Source organism: Podarcis erhardii (assembly GCF_964252035.2).
Source record: "Podarcis erhardii genome assembly, chromosome: 2".
NCBI classification, from domain to species: domain Eukaryota; kingdom Metazoa; phylum Chordata; class Lepidosauria; order Squamata; family Lacertidae; genus Podarcis; species Podarcis erhardii.
The window spans coordinates 56258883-56281700 of record NC_138498.1 but is presented as its reverse complement, the minus strand read 5'-3'; the positions used below and the strand labels follow the sequence as shown (position 1 = coordinate 56281700).

At 44.3% G+C, this 22818-nt stretch overlaps 1 protein-coding gene across 9 annotated transcripts in view; it reads left to right on the top strand.

The window, feature by feature from the left end:
* The first annotated feature begins 6062 nt into the window (after window positions 1-6062).
* Window positions 6063-22818, top strand: part of ARHGAP26 (Rho GTPase activating protein 26) — a 210882-nt gene continuing 194126 nt past the window's right edge. For 2 of the 9 annotated variants that reach the window (XM_081852059.1, XM_081852068.1), the window contains exon 1: window positions 6846-7757. In XM_081852059.1, coding sequence (XP_081708185.1) covers window positions 7604-7757 — 154 coding nt within the window. In that variant the 5' untranslated portion in view covers window positions 6846-7603. Of the gene's footprint in view, window positions 6168-6845; window positions 7758-22818 lie in introns of those variants that run through there. The other 7 variants (XM_081852062.1, XM_081852069.1, XM_081852065.1 and 4 more) reach the window with 6 other exon arrangements.

The window sequence follows — 22818 nt, the reverse complement described above, 5'->3', positions numbered from 1 at the left end:
AGCAACCCCAATAAAATGATAACATTTTATTAAGGATTTTGTGACATGGCGTCTCCCGACCCCCCATAACAGAGCTGTCACCATCCTTCTGACAGATCCCTTGTGCCTTTTACAGCCGCATTAGAGGTGGATAAGCAACAGGGAGAGCCTTCCCCTTTACTCTGACTCTGTCCTGGGGAAAGAAACTTCATCTGTCGAGTTATTACTTCTGCAGCTGCCAAAGGCACAGGAGGCTTGCCAGAACAACAATGGCAATCCCAACCCATAAGCTTTTTCACCTTTATAGCTGAGATTGGGTTCTAATTACTTGTGGGAAATAGTTTGCTGTTCCTCAGGTCTTCTCCCTGGTGATTTCATTGAAATAGTACTGTTTTATAACATGCACTGACACCAGATTCTTTAAGACCAGCTGTAGTCAGCCACGACTGGGTTAGTAAATCAATTCTATTAGAACTAAATTGTTGCAGATGTACATTTGAGTCAGGTGGAGCTGGGCCAAAGGCTTAGAGTTTCTGCACTGGCAGCACACTCGGGGGAGGAGGAACGAAGGAAAGAGGAAACTAAAAAAAGAATATTCCTTCATCTGAGCTCAGAGAAAGCAAACCAGGGGTGTGTTGTAACAAATATGCAGAAAGACGAAAGGTCATTAACAGAGCTCCAAAAGGAGGCTGTGGGTAGCTAAACAGTTATTATCACAAGGCCATGAAACCAGATGGGTACTGAACACGGCTTAAAACTGTTAAGGAACAGGGAGCGTTCAAGCTTGGTGAAAGTTTTTAGCTGTGAAGAAATGTCCTCAGGTTATCTGAGACAGTGTGCCGTGGTGGACAGAACACTGCGCAATTTAGGCTATTTTTTAAAGGCACAACCCATGCCCCCTTCACAGACAGGAAGCGCTATCTGGTTCAGCTGCTGCATACAGGGCGCATAGCTGTCAAGCGTCCCTTATTTGGCAGGACAGTCCCTTATCCCAGTGCCATGTCCCGCTGCTGTCCCTTATTGATGAGGCTTCGTTTGGCTGCTGGCTGGGCTTTCTGCCTTTGGCTCGGAGGGGCTCAGAAGTTGAATATACCTGTGCCTGGAAAATCCCTTATTTTGACTGCTGATTCCTTATTTTCGAGGCTGCTGGTCCCTTATTTTCAAGTCTGTAAGTTGACAGCTATGACAGGGCACAGGAGGAAACTGGGATTCCTCAATGAGGATATGCTGAAAATGGTTAGGAAGAAACCCAGTCTGACCCACTTCTCTTGCTTTAGCAGCAAATGGAGCTTTTAACAGTATGAAGCTAAATATCATAATCTATTAGCAGGGCTGGTGCAAGAGACTGCAGTGCCTGAGCAGCTGCCACCCCTCCTCTTTCTCTCCCTTGGTGCTGCTGGTCCTCCCCACTCTGCCTCTCTGCTTATTTTTTTTGCCACTGTTTTAGTCACAGCAAGGCTTTCATACCCTCCAACATTTCTCTGATGTAAATAGGGACGTCCTATTCCATGATGATGATGATGATTAATACCACAGCTATCTGACTGGGCTATCCCAGCCACTCTGGGCAGCTTCCAACATATATAAAAACATAATAAAATATTAAACATTTTTTAAAATTTCCTATACAGGGCTGCCTTCTTAGGATGTCTTCTTAAGGTTTACTGTTACTTATCTCCTTGGCTCGGGCGGGGGGGGTTTGCATAACTCTGTACCCTCCAACATTTCTCTGATGAAAATAGGGATGTCCTAAGGGAAAGCAGGATGTTCTGGGATCAAATCAGAAACCGGGACAGCTGCTGTAAATCCAGGACTGTACCTAGAAAATAGGGACATTTGGAGGGTCTGGGCCCCTTCCTCCCCACTCCCTTCCTCACTCTGAGAAAGACTAAGGAGGTCCTTCTTCAGATTGAGGCATTCTGGACATGCCGCCACTGCCACAGTTTGCTGGTAGGGTAAAAATGCTCCCTAAACTTTGAATTTTTTTGTTGCAACTTTAACCCTACCCCCCTTTCCAACTTTAGACAGCATTTTTCGCTGCTGCAGCATGAACACTCTTGCCCTGCCTCTTGACCTGGCATAGGCAAACTCGGCCCTCCAGATGTTTTGGGACTACAACTCCCATCATCCCTGACCACTGGTCCTGTTAGCTAGGGATGATGGGAGTTGTAGTCCCAAAACATCTGGAGAGCCGTGTTTGCCTATGCCTGCTCTTGACCCTTCCTAGAGCAAGTTAGCGAAGGAGGAGTTAGAGGCAGAGAGCCTGGCTGTGTATGCAGCGCTTGAGGTGATTGCTTCAGTTTACATAACCCAGCCCATTCTGCTAATTGTTGCAGATCAAAATACTGTAAAAGCAGCAGCAACAAGGGCTGGTTCAGAAATAGGTTACCTTGGCTATAACCAATTGTGGCGACCTGACTTGTTCCTACATGGCACATGTGTTTTCAAACACATGGTCATATTTGTGTGGCACATTTTCAGGTGTACAGTTAAACAATCTTAACTAGTGTATCTAAAAGAACCGAACAGTGTGATGTGGCTTGAAGATGGCACGATTTCCCGATGGATGCCAGGAGCCTGATGCGATCAGCAAATCTTTATGGTCCATAGGTTTAAATTAATTTGTTTTTGTTTTTATTCACCATCTTTTTCTGGGTGAAATCACTCTCTGAAGCCACACATAACCTGACTTTTCTGCAACATATCAGAGCCGTGCCTGAGTCAGCCAGAAGATGTCTCTAGAGAGTTTAGTTTCGTTCTCTCTGGGTGTGATTTGCTTACATAGCCATCCCAGTCCTGATGTTCCCGGCTTAACCCTTAACAAATATGGGATGGGACAACCAAGGAAGTCTAGCCTTAGCTATTTCAATACCCTAAATAAAGTATTATGTTATCCTTCCGCACTGCACCCTAGATCTTGTCCTCATATGGTCTGGTGGGCATTGCGGTTTCTACAATCTCAGCAGGTCTTTATCCTCTCCTATGGCAGGATACCTGTATCCACTGTTCCTCTCAATGAAATCTGGATCTTGAATGTCTGCTGTTGCTCACCCGCCCACTCAGACCTAATATTCTGGTTCCTGTGTTTGGCGCCTGATTGATGCCTTGTTGCTCTCATATGGTCCTCAGATCTTCCTTCCGCTCCACATGACAGTTCTTTATTAACAGAAGCAAGGGCAGCAAGGTGGTCCCAGGAAGGGAAATAACTCTTATATGTATTTACCAGGTAGGGTCTTCCTACTGTGGCTGCTTTGTCTTTGTTCTTGTTTTTATTACATTTCATGTTTTTATTTTGTAATTTTATGCTGTGAACCACCCATAGATCTTCAGATGATCTTCAGATCTTCTAAGTTAGTAACTAAGTAAGTAAGTAAGTAAGTAAGTAAATACCCTAACTCCAGGTCTGTAGGACAGGTAAAGACAACAAGTGAACTATTGAGAGCTTTAAAATGCACTTGCAGTTGTTGCTTGGCAGGCTTGCAATTGGTGTCTGTGAAATTAGGTGCTAAATGCAAGCCCCTCTGGGGTTCCTTCAACTTGGGAGCTTCCAACAGGAGCTTCCCAGTGGAGCCGATCCCTCCTGGAAGCAAGGCTTAAAGTCCACAACAATCAGTTGATTAGCAGTGGCCTTGCAGAATGGCTTGAGTTCAAACTGCACTGCAAAGGAAAAATGGGTCCAAGTGGTTTGTTGGGTATGGTGAGGGGCTTCTGGATCGGACCCACTGGGTTGAAAATGTTTCCTACCTCTATACTAGAGAGAGTGGGTTTTGCTGTTGATTACTGTTTGCATCTGTACTTGGCGATGCCTATAGTCCTAGAAGGCAGCCAGTAGAAAAAGCTTTACTGTGCTGCTAGGCTAGGCTTGCCCCTAGGCTTCTGCAAGGTTGACGGTTTTAATTTCTCATACCTTGTCTAGGTCCTTGCATAAGTTGTGTATATGCCTAACAGTCTGCCTTATAAATTTCTGCAAGGTGCAGAAACTCCATGGCAGACAAGTTGATATGAAAAATGTTCCCTGAAGGTAGTTTAAAAACCACACATTTATATTGCATAACTCTTGGAAGCTACTCTTCCTCTATCTGTCTCCTAGTTGGAAGATGAAAGGAAAAATCTGGCACAGTAGTGCTCTCACATTTCTCATTCACAGTTTCCCCCCTCTTCAGCCCTTTCAAAGGCAATTCAATTAGCCGTTTATTCAATCTTCATGCCTGTTCAAGAGTGAACCTATATGCCTCTGCAACCCAGCAGGCTCTTTAGCTCTGCTAGTGGTATAGGAAATGCAGTGAGCCTGTAATCTTTTTCTATTGAACTGTAGTTCAAATAATGCATGCATAGGACTGGGCCACAAGTGGTTTTTGTGGGGCTGGAGGGGGGGGGAGTAGGGGTGAAATATGTGGTTGAAATTAAGGCCCTGAATCCCAACAATACATGTCAAGACATCAGCTTCCACTGTAAAACAAGGACCATTTCTACTGCTTAGAGATAATATCTCCATTGGGAGGGGGAGGGATAAGGAAATATACACACCCTCACTTCTGAAATGAAGCATTCAGTTGCTGCAGTAGAGACACATGGGTTGGTGTTTGTGTTCTGAGTCATAATGTTTGTATTACATTTTCCTTTAAATGTGTTATATAGCTGGGAGCAGACTATGCCATGGGCTCCTGCCATTAATCTTGAGGTGTGTACTCCTTTTCCCAGACATTGCTTTTATGTACCTGTGCACTTTTCTTTTCCAAAATACTGTAGAGGCATGACTTTGCACTTCTGTGAGACCAGCCATAATACCACCATATGTACAAAGACTTTAGATGCAATCTAAAGGACAATTAGGGCTGGGGTGGGACTCTTTTGTTGTTGTTGCATATCTGCAGTGTCCTCTTTGTATTTATTCTGGCAGAATAGTGAAGGAAGGACAGTTCAGTACTACACTTGGCTGCAACCCTATACTTGCTTACCTTGGAGTCAATTCCACTAAGGCCACTAGGGTAAAAGAAAAGGATTGTACTGATCCTTGCACATGACTAGCTTTCATCAGAGGATAGGGCTGAAGTACAGTGTAAGACGAGGATTAGTGGGATACTGCTGGTATCTTAAAACTGGGGCAGTTAAGACTTTACTGTGATACTTTACAAGAATACACGACTTGTTCATGAAGTTGGTAGCAAAGGCGTATGGCGGCATATAAGTGAAACAACTGAAGCATTAAGTGAGTTGGTTAGAATTGTGCTAACTCTGCCCATCTGTTTCGAAGAGCACAGCAAATTACCTGAAACAACTAATTCCTTCATTTCATGGAAGAGATAATCCTAAACACAGATGGAAGGGTGATCAGGGACATAGTAATATGGTGAAAGAATTCAAGGATTGTTGTTACAAATATATCACACTATTTCCTCAAAAATGTGACAATGGGGAATGTCTGGTGCAATGTTGGTTTCTACAGTGTTTTTGGGTGTGTAAAATGTACCCGATAAGAAAAGTCTTCATTTATGTTAAAAAGTGATAAAATCAACTTCCTGCCACCCTTTCATATGCATTAATCCTGACAAAAGCCCTGAAAAATGGGGTTGCCATCTGGCTCTTCTTAGCCAGTCTAGTCTCCCTCTCTCTTTGCTATTTTTTTTTTTTTAATCAGTAGGCAATTGTAAATTTCCTTACACATAAATCAGATAATATGCAGTAGTGATTCATGGTAATTTTCTTCTTCCTGGAGCAAGGTTCATGTTATAAACATTCTTACATACATATGTGTGTTAAAAGTTGGGACCATATTATTTATGTTGGGCAAATATAATTGGTTTACCCAATTATAGTGGCTGCTGGCTGATAATTTCTTTGCTGGTGTGCTTACTGGCTAATAGCCCAGGCCCAGGGTGTTTGGCTAATGTTTTACCCATGGAAGCTAATAGTTGAAAATCTCTGGCTTTTGAAATGCATATTAGCCAGAGCTTACAGAAAGTAACAGATCTCCAGCTGAGAAAGGGAGGGGATAGACGGGGGGGATGAGAAGTACTGTATAGCCAGTTTGCAAAAGAATGAGACAGAGACTGAGTGTGTGTCTGACTACAACTGTCGGCTGTCGGCCACCGCTTAAGCTGTTTTATACACCTATAAAATGGACGCGGAAGTTCACAATAAGCTTGCACCGGAGGAGTCATACTACCAACCAGGCAAAAGCTCCACAGGTAAAGCGCTTTCTAGTTGGGGGAAATTGCCCCCGTGGGGGAAATTTCTGCCCTGCTTTGTCAAAAGGCAGAACGAGAAACAGAAAATACAGTAATTTTATTTCAGGCTGCTATGGAACGCAGGGGCCCAAAAAAAGGAGGGGAAACAGAAGGTGACGCCCCTTATGAAAAGGACCTCTTTTTTGTGTGTGGAGCCGAGGCCAGAAGAAACGTGGCTTGTGGTTGTTTGCAAAGGACTGCTAGGCTCAGTCCCCACTACCTCTCTGTGCCAAAAACATGCCTCAAGGGGCCTGCTTAATTGGTTCCCTGCAGAGAAAAGGGCTAGGTTCCCTTCAGTGTTTAGCAACAGGTTTACGAGAAATGCCCTTGAGCAACCCTCGCCTTCCCCTCCCTTGGAGGTTGTGCCTTTAAGAAGGCGGGAAGGAGCGAGGGCGGCGGTGGGAGGACGCGCACATACACATATATACACACACACAAGGAGCTCCATGCGGTTTGACAGAACTCTGGCCCCGCCCTCCCCCGCCGGCCTGTCATCGCAGGGACATCTTTTCTCCCTTCCCTTTTCTTTGCCCCGCGAGCAGGCGCGGCGCTGATTGGCTGCGGCGGGCGCGAGAGGGGCGGGGCTGCGTTCTGAGGAAGGGGGGGAAAGAGAGAGGGGAAAAAAAACAAAACCCAAACACCGCCCCCCCCCCACTCCGCCTCCTGACGACGCGGTCGAAAAAAAAAGATGCCCCGCGTTCCAATGGGGAAGTGGAGTCTCCCGGCGGATCCCGGATGCCGTCGCTGAGCTGAGGAGCCGCTGCTAGAGGCCGCGCGAGAGACCCCGCCGGGCGCTCTTCTCTTACGCGGCGGGGGCAGCAGCAAGAGCAGCATTGGCCGGGTCGAGGGAGAAGAGGCAGAGAAGGACCCGGCAGCAGCAGCAGCAGCGGTCGCCTCGCCTTGAATTTGCAGCGTGCTTGGGAGCTCTCGCCATGAGCAGTCCTCGGGCGGCGGCGGCGGCAGCGGCATTTGCTACTACTACCGCGGCGGCAGCAGCCACAGCAGCAGCAGCACCGCCCCCCTCTTCCAAACGGCTCCTGTCCTCTCCCTCTGGCATCTGAAGCAGCTCCTCCTCGGTGCAAAACCTTGCCTGACCTGCTTGCTCTTCATCATCATCATCATCATTTCAATTGTTTTGCCTCCGGGGGCTCTGAGAAATCTGACCTCCCGGGAGAGCAGAGTAAAGGCTGCTCGCTCAGTGGGTGAATATTTTAATTTTGTTGAATGAACTGCATATACTTTCAATTTTTACAAGCTGTTTTGTTTGTTTCTGAAGCGTTTTGGGAAGGACGGTTCATTCCCTGTGTGTTGCTTTTTTCCAGCTGATTTGCTTTTTTGCAAAAGGTTTCGTTTTGGAAGGGCTCTGAAAAAAAGACACACACACACCCCCCAGAACCATGGGTCTACCTGCCTTGGAATTTAGTGACTGCTGTTTGGACAGCCCTCAGTTCCGAGAGAGGCTGAAGTCTCACGAAGCTGAACTGGACAAGACCAACAAGTTCATCAAGGAGCTCATAAAAGATGGGAAGTCGCTCATTGCAGCCCTTAAGAGTGAGTGACAATCTCCCTGTGGTGTCAGGCGTCTGAATGGCAAGGGGGAATGATGAAGGGGTTGTGGTTGTTATGGTGTCTTAAATCTGAAAGGGAAATTGTGAATCAGATCTGACTCAGTAGTATTAGAATCCTTGAAATTTCACCTGCATTGGTATAGCACAGGTAGAAAGAGAAGCATGGTAGAGAGAAAAGCATGTGGAAAAACAATTTAAAAACCCCACAGAGGACAGAGAAAATCTGGCTGTTTAATACCAGACTACAAACCTAATGAGAGAGTTCATATTCTGTAGTTAATGGCTATACTTCTCTTAGGAACAGCAGTATTAATGTGAATTTCTGAGCATGTGCACAGTGCACAGGTGTTGAGGGAAGATAAGAACAGCCTTTCGTTATATAGTGGCATTATATAAAAAGTAGTCTGATTGTAGACTAACTGGCTTTTTTGCTTTGGTTATACAGTTTTAAAAGCATGTCTGCTATTGTTGACTGATCATTGGACTCCACCTGGCCCTTTTGTGAAAGTGAAAGGCCTGTGTGTATAACAATTCAAAGAGAACTGATGGTGTACAGCAAAGATGGGGGACTCCCCCCCCCCAGCTCAAGGGCCACATTTCCTCATTGAGCAACCTTATGCGGGTCATAGTCCAATGGTGGTCATAACCAGGGGAAAACCTGGAAGGAGCAGTGGGTGTGAATGTACAGTAGCCTACATTCCAGCAAGAGATTTCTACATGCATGTACACCCACCTCTCTCCATCCTCATTCAAGAAAGCAAATGGCATTATTGGAGTTCAAGGACATATTCTTGCCAGGCAAAAACACGCAAGAAGGGTGCAAAGTGGGGTGCTTGTGAGTATTGCCTAAGTGACAGCCCCAAGAGCCAGAGGAAGAGGGGCTCGAAAGGTTTCATTTGGCCCCCGCCCCAAGGTTTCCCATTGCTGTTTTATAGACTGGGCAGTTTGGCTTAAAAACAGTTGTATTTCCCTCTATCTCTAGCACTTGGCAGAGCTGTCCTTGCATCTGAAATTCTTCAGTCACAGGATATTGTTGCGGAATGGTGGAGGGCAGAGTACCAGGAAAACAAACGTTACAGGCGTTATGTGCACTCACTTGGAATTTCCATGGAAATCTTAAAATCACTTGGGTTCTCTGTTAATTTCCAAGAGTGGAAAACTAGCAGAACAATAGTACTAGCTTGTAAACATCTAAATTGTGTGAACTTTTAAGAACACTTAAGAATATATTCTTTAATGCTACTAGGCCATGTCCCCCAAATAACTTTACTCCCTATGGTTGTTGCCCCTTCTCTTCAAAATTCCAGAGGCATTCGTGTACACAATTCTTTCCCTCAAATAATTCTGGGTGCTGGAGTTTAAGGGTTGCTGGGAATTGTAACTCTGTGAGAGGTGAAATACTGTGCCCAGAATTCTTTGCAGGAAAGAGTGAGCTTTGAATGTTCTTTAAAGGTATAGTGTGTACACAGGCTTTGAATTCATGGTCTTGAGACACAATTTGTGTACGTGTCTGCTGAAATGGTTCATTCTGAAGCAGTCCAGCGGTGTGTATTGAGTGGTGGCCTGCTGTTTGGTTTGCTTCTTTGTGAGCCAAAGGCAAATAATTGCACTCCTATGATGAGCGCTTTGAAAGAATTAATTGTACTAAACATGCCTTGAGGGCTTTGTCTGTCTCATCACTGGCATTGTTTGTGCTCACTTGCTTGTCATTGATAATGACATAGCATTCTTGGGAAATGTATGTGTATGGCAAGGCACAGGAGAACCTGCCTACCTGAGAGAGTTGCTCAGAAGGCCCCAAGCGATAAAATAGTCTCCTTGTAGGCAAAGTCGTAATCTTATATAGATCCTGCAGAATTCAATTGTTGAACTTAAGCCCATTGAGATAAAGGTGTGTGGTAGAAGCTGACTGTTGCAGCCAGCAAAATCCCAACCTGTTGGGAAGTGTGATTTTGGGGAATGAAGTCTTTTGAAAACTAGAGGCTGGCAACAGTATTTGATGCCTGCGATGACTTTCTATTAGCTAGTAACTTTGAAACTGTGCAATAGTATTGATACACCTTGGCCTTGATTTTGTAGAAGTGTCTACATCTGTACACTCCAAGTTACTGAATGAAATCCTGGAGCAGGATTACAGGTTGGATAGGAGAGACTCCCTTACATCTCTTTGCCCTGCCCATTTTTTTCTGATGCTGATTTACCCCTCACATGGCTCCATTCCTTTGATTCCATGGTATCTGGAGTTTCTTATATCTAAGAAGAACGTATGTATCACACCATTGGGCTTTTGACCATTTGAGTCATTTTTTTTTCTTCATGTGTTTATGGAAAACAAGTTACAGAAGTTGTATCAGTTATCTGAACACAATAGGTAACAGCCTACGGGTCCAGAATTGACTCTTTGCTGCCCATTATCTCACTAGAGTTTTACTCTTGTATGTTGGACCAGTATAATACCTATCAGTGGGAAGGAAGGATACACTCCCACCCTTCTCCCAAAGGCCCTCTGGAAGATTGTGGAGTAGGATGTGGGGAGCTGCTGAAAAGTAGAGGAATTTGCTCAAAGCCATACTTGACATTCTAAGAGAAGTTGACTTAAGGAAGCTCATGAAAGGAAAGTTTCCCACCACCCTCTCTGTGCATTTTCAGAAGCCTCCCCCCCAGCAGCCCCCACTCTCTAGAGCACCTTTGGGGAGGTGTGGCCTGAACTTCCTTAAGTTAATTTAGGATCCAAGCCAATATGTTGACATTTTTATTACCTAAACAGAGATCCAAGCAAACCATCTGTAATCTTGTGGGGGCCATTATCGTGCTGACGTATTTATAAGAGTATGGTGAATGATTGGTAATGTGATAGGTGTGCAGCATTAATGGCTGGCTAACCAAATAATGCTACACAACTTCATTTGCTGCTGTTTCTGCTGCCGATTGCATCCTAGGCCAAGGCAAGCAGTTCAGGTATTTTGCTATAACTCTTTTAGGGCCTCCTCAGAACTGTCTCCATTCCACCTGACGGCACCAGAGGGAGACAGAGAGGGCCACCTCCATCAGCCTGTGTGGGACTGGCTGCCATTTGGCTCATCCCTACTTGGGATGGGCCAAAAGGATCTGCCAATCCTTGAACCTGGCGGAAATGTGCAATGTATTGGTGTTGGAGTCTATTGAGTACCTGTGAATGTGTGGCACTGGGGGTGTGGCATAATATAAATTCGACAGTTATGAAATCATTTCTGGGTTCTGCTATTCGGTTATTTCTACGCTTCTTTGAAAGCACGGTTCCAAGAGCCCCTTTAATTTCATTTTAGCTTCTGTTTCTGAGACCTTCCAGCTATGCTGGTTGAACAGATGTATGCTTTTATTTTTATTGCTTTGCAGGGGTTCCTTTGGGACAAAGCCTTGTGTTGACAGATATCAAGATGTTGCCACGTGACATGATGCTGCATTCCCACTTGACACGGCAGCTTGGGAGCTTTGCATGCCTCAACTTATTTTTGGCTCCCACTAGCATGCATTGAGTTGCTCATCCAAAAAGGAGGGCAGCTGGCCTGACTATTCATGGCCTGTGTTCTTTGGGATTGCAATTGTAGGATTGCTCAGAAGCATCCAGCTGTAGCTGTGAAGTTTATTTCACGACCCTTCCTCCCACTTTTGGGTCACATTTGAAGTGTGCAAGCTCTGTGCTGCTTTTTTTATCTGAAATCTCCTCATAGAGGTCCTGATCATGCCTGTTTAGAATTTTACTTTGAACTTGTCTTTTTATATTTTAAATGGAGAGCATAGGCACAATTTCGCCAGCTCGTGACCAGCAGTATAATCACAGCCTTTGTGTTTTTCCACATGTGAGAGATTGCTATCTGGTTTAGAATTAGCATCTTATTGTGGCATAAACTGCCTGCAGTTCCACAGAATTCTTTCTGGTAAGATAATGGGACATAAAATAGCCTGGTTGATGAGACTGCAGTTCTAATAAAGTCCTCGGAGCATTCTGGAACTTTACAAATTGTAGGTCTCTTCTACTTGGAACTATCTGCATAAATAAAAAATAATTTTTTATTCTTCTTAATAATTATATTTATTTGTCTCTTTTTACATGAAGCCATTTCAAAGTGACTCACAATGTAAGAATAAGAATAACAGTAAAACCAATCCTAATAATAAAACACAACCCTAAAATGTTTATCCTTTTATTAATTTACAGGAGTATTCTCCTTCTGTAGATATTCCACTTGTCCCCCATGTCCCAAAATTCAGATGGGGGTGGGGGGCAAACCCCAATTTCTGGGTGTGAAAATCAAGATTCAAAGAGCTTCAAGAATCTGGACTCGATGCCATAGAATTTAGTGCAAGCATCCTACCAGTTCAGTACTGTTTGTCCTTTGAATTTCAGGCCCAATATATTCTCTCTCTAGGCTCTGATGTGTTTGAGGATGAGACATATAGCTATCTTGGCAGTTCTTAAGATTTCTTGTTTATGACATGACATAGTCTCCAACATAGATGCTATATGCACAAATTAAGCAAAGTGAGAATGTGGAGGCTGAATTAGGAATGAAGTTGACTCACAGCTCTGCTTTTCTAGTGTGGTTGGACGAGCCTGTTGTACATGAGCTGTACAGTGGTACCTTGGTTTAAGAACAGCTTAGTTTATGAACAACTTGAATTAAGAATACTGCAAACCCAGAAGTAGGTGTTTTGGTTTGTGAACTTTGCCTTGGAAGCAGAACATGTTCCGCTTCCTGCTGAGTGTAAATTGAGTCCCCTGCTGCTATGGGAAAACGCGCCTTGGTTTAAGAATGCTTTGGTTTAAGAATGAATTTCTGGAACGGATTAAGTTTGTAAACCAAGGCACCACTACTAGCCTTTTTGTCTTTGACTGTTAGTGCTTTTTCTCCCAAGATAGTACAAGTACTGCACTGAACAGCTCCTGATGAACCAAGATGTAGAGAACAAATAGGGCAGTCAAATTACTTTAAAAATAGTGTATGAGTTGCCGTATCTGCATTGAGGGATATTTCTTAAGGCTTACTGAGGTTTGATGTATAAGGAGCAGCCTTTGAATAATAGGGCTTGTGGTATTTTCCTCTCGTCTCCATTTATCACTTCCTTGATACTCAGAGTGGCCTGTTCTTCGTCAACACATGTCCTTCTTCTTTTGCTCATAATGACATGTGTAAATTATTCAGAACATTTTGCAAATGCTAAGCTCCAAGTGAGACTCAGAGATGAAATGTGAATAGTGGGTGTTGAAGATTAACAAATATGACAAGCAGCAGCAGGGAGCAGTCTAAAAAAGGGCTGGGCAACTCAGTCAAGCACCCAAAGGCCACATTGGAAATGCGTAAAGAGCCGGGGTTGTTATGAAACAGATGTTGCCTTATGCACGCACAGTACATTATTTTTGCTGCAGACTTGCAGATGTTGAAGTCACTAGCCCACAAAAAGTACTAGCCTGTCTGCCCACCCATACATGCCAGTGTAAATGGTGTGAAATTTTAGTCCTGATCCTGAGTCCTTGGGATGGCCGCTGTTGCACTTGGAAGAAAGGGGAACTCCTTTTCTCGGCTGCATTCTCTAAGGAATGGAAGTTCATGCTGTAAACAAACAACCAGCCATCAATCCACCCTTTAAACTTTCTGCGTCTCTGCAGCAGGTGGGATTTGGATCAGTGATTTCTGCACTGTTGGTTACCTCCAATGCAGAAGAGCATGTCCGAAAAGAGATTCATGAAGAAACACAAGGTGGTGCTCCACTGAAAGCAGGCAGTACTGCTGCATCTCTGCATCAGGTGTAACAGGTGACAGCTAAATACATTACAGCAGTAGGGGTGGGTTTCAGTTAAGTTGTTGTGTGCATAGAATGAGGGCTGCTCATGCAATGGGATTTCCCTCATCTCCGGTCTCTGAGTGCCCCCTGCCCCCTCTAAATCTGCTCTGGAGGGTTGGGAGAAACCCCAGATCTGGTTTAAGGGGCATGGGAGAGGGAAGTCCTGTTTCATGATTGGACATTGTTCCCTATGCACATACTCCACTTATCACTACACTGAATTCTATCCTTGATTCCCACCCACCCGCCCCTTTACACTTTGAATGTTTTTGGGTATGAGATTTGCAGTCCTTTGTAGTGCATTCTGCTGTTTCAACACACAAACTAGTTTGCACAAGTACTTTTGTGTTTAAATTGAAGGTTTCCACATGGCTAACTGTCAGGAGAGAATAAAAACCTCTGCATGAAATAATGTTCCATGGTAAATCTCCACTGGTGGAGCGGAGTAGTTCTAATCAGTTATTTTCTCTTGCCAGGGGTTAGGATTGCATCTTAACCCTTTTTCTAAACCAAAAGGCCTAAATGTTGTAACCTTTTTTCATAGGGAAGTTCCATGACAACTTTATTTGCCCTTTTCTGCCCAAATGACAATGAGGAGCCAAATACTTTCATCTAGTCTTTCTGGGTTTTTTTCCCATTATATTTTTGCTGCATTAATGGAGTTGCTAACTCCAGATTTTATTTTTTAAAAAAGCTTTTGCATTTTTAACATTTCAGGGGAAAATATATTTTCTTCCATCACCGTTCTCAGCAAGTTTCCAAACACATTGCACTGACTTGCACACATGCTACTATTAAAGGAGCAGAGCTATCCTTCAAGACCAGGTTCTGCTAGCCTTGTATCTATAAGAATGAAAGTTCTGGCATGGCAATGGGAAGGAATAAGATGCCCAGACCCAAATGTGAATGTACAGGGCAGATGCTTGTTCTATTAGCACCCTTAAGACCAACTGGTCCAAACTCAGCAGCCAATTCTTCTGTGCTTTAGGAATAGAAAGTGCACTGGCTTCACTGGAAACTTTTCCATTGAATGTTCTGTTGAATTAAATGGGACACAGATGGGAATTTCCATTGGAGAGCAGATTCCTGATGGATTGTTCTCCATCATAGTCTTAAGTACTGTTTCAGAAAGGAAGACTTCAAATCTCTTTTCTGCACTCAAGTGCACAGGAAGTCAAGTAGGAGAAACCATCCATGTATGTGCCAATCAAGGTTCCAGGTATAAGGCATGCATGGAGGTCCATGCTGCTGTGTCACAGACCATTATGGCAAAGCAAGATGATCACCCAGCAAACTGCGTTTGCTTGAACTGTTCCTGCCTGGAATTTGTGGCAGATCTGCATGGTGGCAGTTTGAACTGCGAATGTCTACAGATGTCACATTATGAAACTAGGCTGTTCTTGGAGCCAACCTGTCCTCCTGTGATCCATTATCCCACAACCTCCTGCTCAGATCCTGCCAAGCTTGCTAGATAATCGGTGTGGTAAATTGGACAAGGGTCTGACCTAATTCTTATGATAGTTAAACATCTAAAGCCCCTTCTTAAAACTTGTATTTGCTGCTGTTTTAAAATCAAACCATTCCTTCTGCCTTTCCTATGAGTGCAGACTTAAGCTTCATCCCCAACTAGGGTTAATTTTGTTCTAGATTAAAGGGATTTGTTTTATGCTCTGATCATGCTACATTTCTCCCCCCCCCTTCTGCTTTATCTTTTGCTGTTCATGCTTAGCTAGATTCCAGCCTACGACTGATTGTTGAATATGTGGGTGACGGTTAGCACAGATGAGAATGAACCATTATGCAGGTTTTGTATATTACAGCAAAAAAAACCCCTAACACCTTGCATGCACAATTCCCACCTGTTATGAGTTCATCATCATCAAAGGGTAGCATTTTTCCTTGGTTTTCTGAATAATGGGATTTTAAGGATTTGCAAACCTTCCTTTTTGTATTCACTACAATAATCCACAAATTGCAGCACTGTGTCAGCAGAGAACATGAGTGCCTGCTCCGATCCCAGGCCTTCACAACTTGTAGCTAGTCACGTATGGTAGGCAGTCCACCGGGAGCTGCAAAACCTTCTGTTTGTTGTTGCTTCTCTAGGATTGCAAAGGTAGTGGAGGTTGTCAAGCACTAAGGAGGCCCTAACATATAGCAGATGGATTGTCTTTGGTTTGGTGGGTCACAAGTTTTGGAGGCCTATTCTAATGGCTGCTTTGCCAATGCAACAGCTTGTTAGGGTCCATAAGCCTTACGTTAATGTTTTCTTTTTTATTCCCATCTCTCCTCAGCAGGTATATTATTATGAAAAGAGAACCTGACAGCCATGTCCTACATAAGCCTTTTTGAGCAGTTTCTGTATCTGACATAATGCTTCGTATTCCTTTATGAGTGCATAGCAATGCTTTAGATGTAACTTTTGCTGTTGCTTAAGGCCAGTTGATAAAAGTTCCACAAGGCCTAAGGGGAGTCGGCAAGTCCATTCCGCTCTGTTCCTGTGTGTGGTGCAGTGATGGTGAGTTCTGCAAGTACCGTATTTTTTGCTCTATAAGACTCACTTTTCCCCCTCCTAAAAAGTAAGGGGAAATGTGTGTGTGTCTTATGGAGCGAATGCAGGCTGCGCAGCTATCCCAGAAGCCAGAAGAGCAAGAGGGATTGCTGCTTTCACTGCTCAGCTGTTCTGACTTCTGAGATTCAGAATTTTTTTTTTCTTGTTTTCTTCCTCCAAAAACTAGGTGCGTCTTGTTGTCTGGTGTGTCTTATAGAGCGAAAAATACGGTAATACAGGATGCACTATTGTGATGGACACCCGGGAGCGAATGCAGGTGTGCATTTGGAAAAAAGAAATACACACAAATTATGCTGGGAAAGGAAAGTTGCAACATCTAATCTGTGCTGGAATTGCAAAACTTTAGGTTGCAATGCGCATCCCAGAGGAGTACATGGCAAATGGCTTTAAAGGATATAGATTACGTTCAAAGACCTTGGCTTCATGTTATGTAACAGCTGTCAATGATTTGGGAATGGGGTTAATTTTTTACCAGAATCTCCACAGACTGCCTTTCATTCTGTTAATAGTAATGGAAGACTGCAGTTGTGGCTTTTGGCTTGGGTCCCACAGCAACCCCTTTCTGTACTCATCTATACCTGTCTTCCGTCTCTTCCTGAACTACCTACTTTATCAGTGTAGGCCAGGAAGGTAAGCCGAAAGGGAGGGGATGGTAACTAGGCTGAGTTTGGTCCACCTGTAAGCTTCCTGCTTTGAAGATCTCCCCAAACCCCTTGGATCTGGAGAAAGTGCTGAGAGGGCTTTCAGAAGAGTGGCCTGCCTTGCCATCATAGTATATCCCAAGCACAATGTCACTGCCATCGGCATGGACTCAGCACCTCCCCTTACCAGTGAGGAGCCAATGGGTAGATCAGACAGTGAGCCCGTCCCGTTGTCTCCACCTCTGTCTCCAAGACCATGGAGTTGACCATTCCGGCATGAATAGACCTTGAAAACTGCTTACTGGTAGGAGTGCCTGCTTGCCCAGTCATGATACTCAGGAAAGCAACTGCATAAATGTCTGCCCACCCTACTCTTCAGAAGCGGACCTTAGAGGGCACATCAAGCGTTGGAACAACGTCTTAGCTTATGCCCAGCCATGTATTGTGGAACTCTGCCACACCTTATGATCTTGTAGCTTGGCCTTCGTTGGGACGCTGTGCTGATTTTTGGAATAAAGCTTTTTAATCACAGCACCGAAGTCGAGAGTCCAAGTTTTGAGTCAGCAAGTGGGAGCAAGAAGAGTTGGCCTGAATAACAGAGGGCTTCAAGCAAACGTTCTCCAAAAGTGCAATGCTGTTTTCTGTCGCCAACCCCATTCTTTTTTTACAACAATAGTTTGTATGAGAAGTTGAGCTTTGCTACCACTACATGGGCTATGTCTTTGGAACTTCTGCAGCTGTCTCTTACATCTGTCTGCCACATTTTCTTTTAAACCTCATACCATCCCTAGGCAGTGTATTATGTGGGTTGGCTGCATCCTTTATGGCACAGTGCAGTGCTGCTTAATTGTCTGCCTGTCACCTCACTTAGCTGAGGCTTGTCACTGGTTAGCCACCAGTTGAGGAAGAAGAGGCCATTTCCTCCCTGTGGGTTGTGTGCCATGCAAGTCTGGCTTTGTAAAAGTATGTCTCAGATGATAAAAGAGTTCTGGCAGTTAATAAAAATGTTTGTTAACGAGTTTCATGGGAGTTAAAAAAAAACTTAGGAGGAAAGCTTGTATTGTGTTGGACTAACTCTTTAATTTTATGGTAGCATTGTCCTAATGTGGTAAGGTTTATGTAGTACGCACAAACAACAAGGAATATTGTGGCACCTTTTAACAAATTTATTATAGCATACCCTTTTCTGGAGTTGGGTCCAGCCTCCCCCAAACTGAATGTAACTTGTATCCGCAGATACTCAAACACTTCTACATGTAAAATGAAATCAATCATGAAGTATTGTTACTGTGGACACTGACCGTTCATATACAATACGTCAACTAAAAACAACACTTGATTCCCTGGGTTTAAACCACACATCCTGCCTCTCCCCTCCCTTGCTTTATCTATCTTCTGGGAGCATGATTTGGGTGGAAGGAAAAAGCTGGGAGTGGCAGAAGAGAATGGGGAGGGTGTGTGTAGGCAAAGGGAACAGAGGGTGGATAACCAGTTCCCTAATCTTACTCTTACAGCTGCATTCACTTTTTTGAACATACACTTGTCCATGTCATTGAGTGCCACCAGCAATGCATTGTCAAATGTTTGGAGGTCGTGTAGAGATGCACAGTAGTTTTGGTCCTGGGAGTCATACTCTCTCTTGGTTTAAGTGAGATCTAGATAGATGGCTGGCTTGTGGGCTTTGATGTATATTGTCCATACCACATAACCACAACATGAATTCTAGACAAAGGGGGGGTTTTTTTTGGAGGTGGTGATAGGTACTGTATGTGCCTGCTTTTTGGTTGGTCTCACTTCTGCTTTTAAATAAAAACAAGTTGCCTCATTTTTACTGGCGGAGCTTCCTCTTCAGCTACTCTCAGTGAAATAGTAGGGACATGATGCTATATCCTTTTTTCTTTTTTTAATATTGGTCCCGTGCCAGGAACTGATTTTCTCATCCCTTTCAGAAGCAAAACAAAACTTTAGAGTGGGCTTAAGTGAAGTGTCCCCTCACTCTGAAGAGTGTGGAGTATTAAGTGCCTTCATAGAAGGGGCCCATACCCATTAAAAGAACAATAAGATTGGTTGTCCCTCTTTCAATATATATTATATAAATGAATGAGGATAAGATAAATGCATCGCTTTGTGGGGAATTAAAATGATGCATCTGTGCTTACCTGCCTGCCCTGCCTATATAGCAGCACAGATGTAGACTTACAAAGAAATGGAGTACAGTATGGGAAAACTGAATCATTAGAATGGTCTTTTCTGCCCAATTAAGTCCTAATTGCCCAATTTTATGATGCATTGCTCATGGAGGTGCCTTTATCAGCTGGAAGGGAGCACCAAATTTCAAAGGGATCTTTTTTATGTGTGTCTTTTCCAGGAAATAAGCAACACATTGTGGTGGCACCTTAAAAGTTTTAACAGGCATATTGTGACATAAGTTTTTTCCTGGGCCAGAATCCACTGGAAACATGGATAAAGTGGCCACCTACCTAAGTATGTACCCTGAATTAGAGAGGCAGGAAAATGCTTGTCAGAAAGTGACACTGAAAGGAGTCGTAGAGCTATGAAGGAGTCTCAGAACAACTCTCAACCCCCTTTACAAACTACGGTTCCCAGGATTCGTATAAAACTGCTATAAATGGATAGTGTGCAGGTGAGCTGTGTGCAAGCTGGTTTCTCAGGAACTCAGTTCTGACCCCTCTCTGGTGGGCGCCATTGCCATTATAAGAGAACAAGGGAGGAGTTCATGGTGAGTTCCAGAACCTCTTTTTGTAGAAAAATAGCACTGTATTTTTGCATATTGTACTGTATCACAGTATTAAAGCCAATGCTTCTGCCTTTTTCTTTAGTACGTGCAACTGCCCACTGTCCTAGGGAAGCCACTTTTAAGGTGTCTTCTAGCTTCCTGCAATCCTTGGTTGTGCAGACTTGACTGGAGACAGATGACGGGTGGCTTTTCAGACATCCAGCTTTTGTCAAGCAGCAGCAATATTTCCTTCCTGTGCTTCCAACTTTTAGCAGAGATTTTTATTCCTGCCTTCAGGGGATTACAAGTCTTGCAGGCTTCTATTCAGTAGTTAAAATACACATCTAATGTGGGATGTATTCAAGCCCCACTGTGGTAGGGCAGTTCTAGCGTTAGGTCATATGAGGAACTGCCAATGTAAATGTACCTTTCTACTGGGATTGGTTATTAGCTAATCAAAAAAGCCTGTAATCATCCTGTTAACAGCCTGTAATTGTAACTCTGCATCCTTTCTAGTGCCTTAACATAAGAAGAAATAGCTGGATCTGGTCTCTTGGGGTGGAGGAGGGGGGAGGCTTATTAGAGGGGGAAGAATTACCTCATATTTGGCAGTTTCAGCAGTGAGAGCTTTTTATTTTATCTTAAACTTGCAGCTGGTGATGAGGGAAATTCACCGGTAGCTGGGCATCATCAAAGGCAGCGGAAGGTGGAGAGGCCAGAAAATGTAGCAGAAGATTTCCTCCTTTTAACTAAAGTTGCTGCTTACTGGACTTGAAAGTTGCTTGGGATGAGAAGGATTTGTTTGTACAGTCCCTTTCCATATAGGTACCACCACAGAGATACTTAAAATCACAAGGAGGCGGGGTAGAAGCAGGTGGGTGGTGGGATGAGGCTGTCCTGCCTCCCTAGGCAGGACGTAAAGCTTGAGGTCCCCTTCACAGGGCACGTTTTTAGGTGCACACAACTACGACATCTACACGTAAGTTTGTTTTTGTCATGCAGGTAACACTCATTGGGGAACTGTGACTGGTTTCATCTTTCAGTGGATACACCTGGTAGAGGGGGGACGTGGGTGGCGCTGTAGTCTAAACCACTGAGCCTCTTGGGCTTGCCGATCAGAAGGTCATCGGTTCAAATCGCCGCAACAGGGTGAGCTCCCGTTGCTCTGTCCCAGCTCCTGCCAACCTAGCAGTTTGAAAGCATGCCAGTGCAAGTAGATAAATAGGTACCGCCGCAGGAGGGAGGTAAATGGCGTTTCCATGCGCTCTGGTTTCCTTCATAGTGTTCCGTTGCGCCAGAAGTGGTTTAGTCATGCTGGCCACATGACCTGGAAAGCTGTCTGTGGACAAACACCGGCTCCCTTGACCTGAAAGCGAGATGAGCTCCGCAACCCCAGAGTCGCCTTTGACTGGACTTAACCGTCCAGGGGTCCTTTACCTTTGTACCTACACCTGGTAGCAGAGCCAGGCTTGCCGTAATGTGTGAAATGTCCCCTTAATCTGCTTGAGTCGTGCAACTCTTGACCCACACTCCCTGCAGCACCAGGGTGTGCTGGAGGTACTGATTGCAGTGTGTGTGCATGTGCGCGCGCTGGCTGAGGTGGGTTGCTCAAGTTCTGCTTCTTATAGGAACCGGGAACTGCAGGGCTAAAAACAGGATGCTGGGAATCTGCCTCTCTGGACCAAAGCATGATTTCCTTTGGATGTCTAAAAAACGTCTTTTAAAAAAATCTTGGAACTGCCTCTCGTGCTCAAGCATAGGATATAGGAACCTTCCTCCCACAGATTCCTGGCTGTGAACAAGATGGAGTTGAGTCAGCTGTGCTGATTGAAACCCCCCGTAAACCCCACGCACAGAAACATCATGAGTCAGGCCCTTTAGAAAGGGACATTTCATGGGAAGCTAGTGATATATGCATGCTTACTTTCTGGTTTGTGGTGCATTTAATTTTGCGAACTTTTCTGTCAAACCATGAAGGTTATTTAGCAGCTTCTTCAGAGTCTCAGTCCTTGAACTTTTGCCATGGAATACTGTTGTCCTAGAGTAATATGTCGTATTAGATTCTTTTGCTTCAGAGAGAGATTTTTCTGTCCCTATTTGGTTATGATGGTGTTGTGGACATTGCAAAGTTCACTACGCATCAGCTGTGACTTGCATAATACTAATCTGACTTTTTGTTCATAGTTGTTTGGTCAAAAGCTTGCAAGGAGTGTTAATTCTTAATCAGGTTCCTGCCTGAAAGGCAAGAAACTGTATCGTATTCCTGAATAAGCCCTTTGCATCATAGAGTTGGAAGGGACCCCAAGGGTCATATAGTCCAACTGTTGCAATGCAGGAATCACAGATAAAGAATCCCTGACAGATGGCCATCCAACCTTTGCTTACAAACCTCCAGTGAAAGAGAGTCCACTACTTTCCAAAGTAGGCCGTTCCACTGTCAGACATCTTTTACTGTCAGAACGTTCTTCCTAATGTTTAATTGGAATCTCCTTTCTTGTAATTTTAATCCAGTGGCTTGGGTCCTACCCTCTGGAGCACCATTCCTCATAAGGCTTGGTTTCCAGATGCTTTATCATGAGTCCCATCCCACCCTGTTTCAGCAGTGTCTATTACAGTGGTACTTCTAGTTATGAACTTAATTTGTTCCAGAGGTCTGTTCTTAAACTGAAACTGTTTTTAACCAGAGGTGTGCTTTCGCTAATGGGGCCTCTTGCTGCCACTGCGCCACCGGCACACAATTTCCGTTCTCATCCTGGGGCAAAGTTCTCAACTCGAGGTAACTCTTCCAGGTTAGCTGAAGCGTTTGTAACCTGAGGCGTTTGTAACTCAAGGTACTGTACCACTGTATATCATATTTGCCATTCCCAAGTTTATATTTTTTGTTTCCCATGCTCTGTGCATTAGTATAGAGACAGTTGAAACCGTGAGTCATTCCCTCCAGCTACTTCCTTATTGGTTTTTTGCTGCCTGATAGCAGGTTTCTGTTCCGCTGCCCCAGTTTCCTGTACACCAGTGATGTTATTATCCCAAGCACTTGATGTCCCTCTGTCCTCTGAAATATTATCTCCCTCCCTCTCACAATTCAGTTTAAAGCTCTCCTAGCAAGCACATTCTTGCCAGCTCCTGAATTGGAGATCTGTTGCGGCAGTGTTTCTCCAATTTGTCTCCCTAGCTATTGTTGGACTACAATTTCCATCATCCCTAGCTATCAGGGCCAGTGGTCAGGGATGATGGAATCTGTAGTCTAACAACAGCTGGAGACCCAATTTTGAGA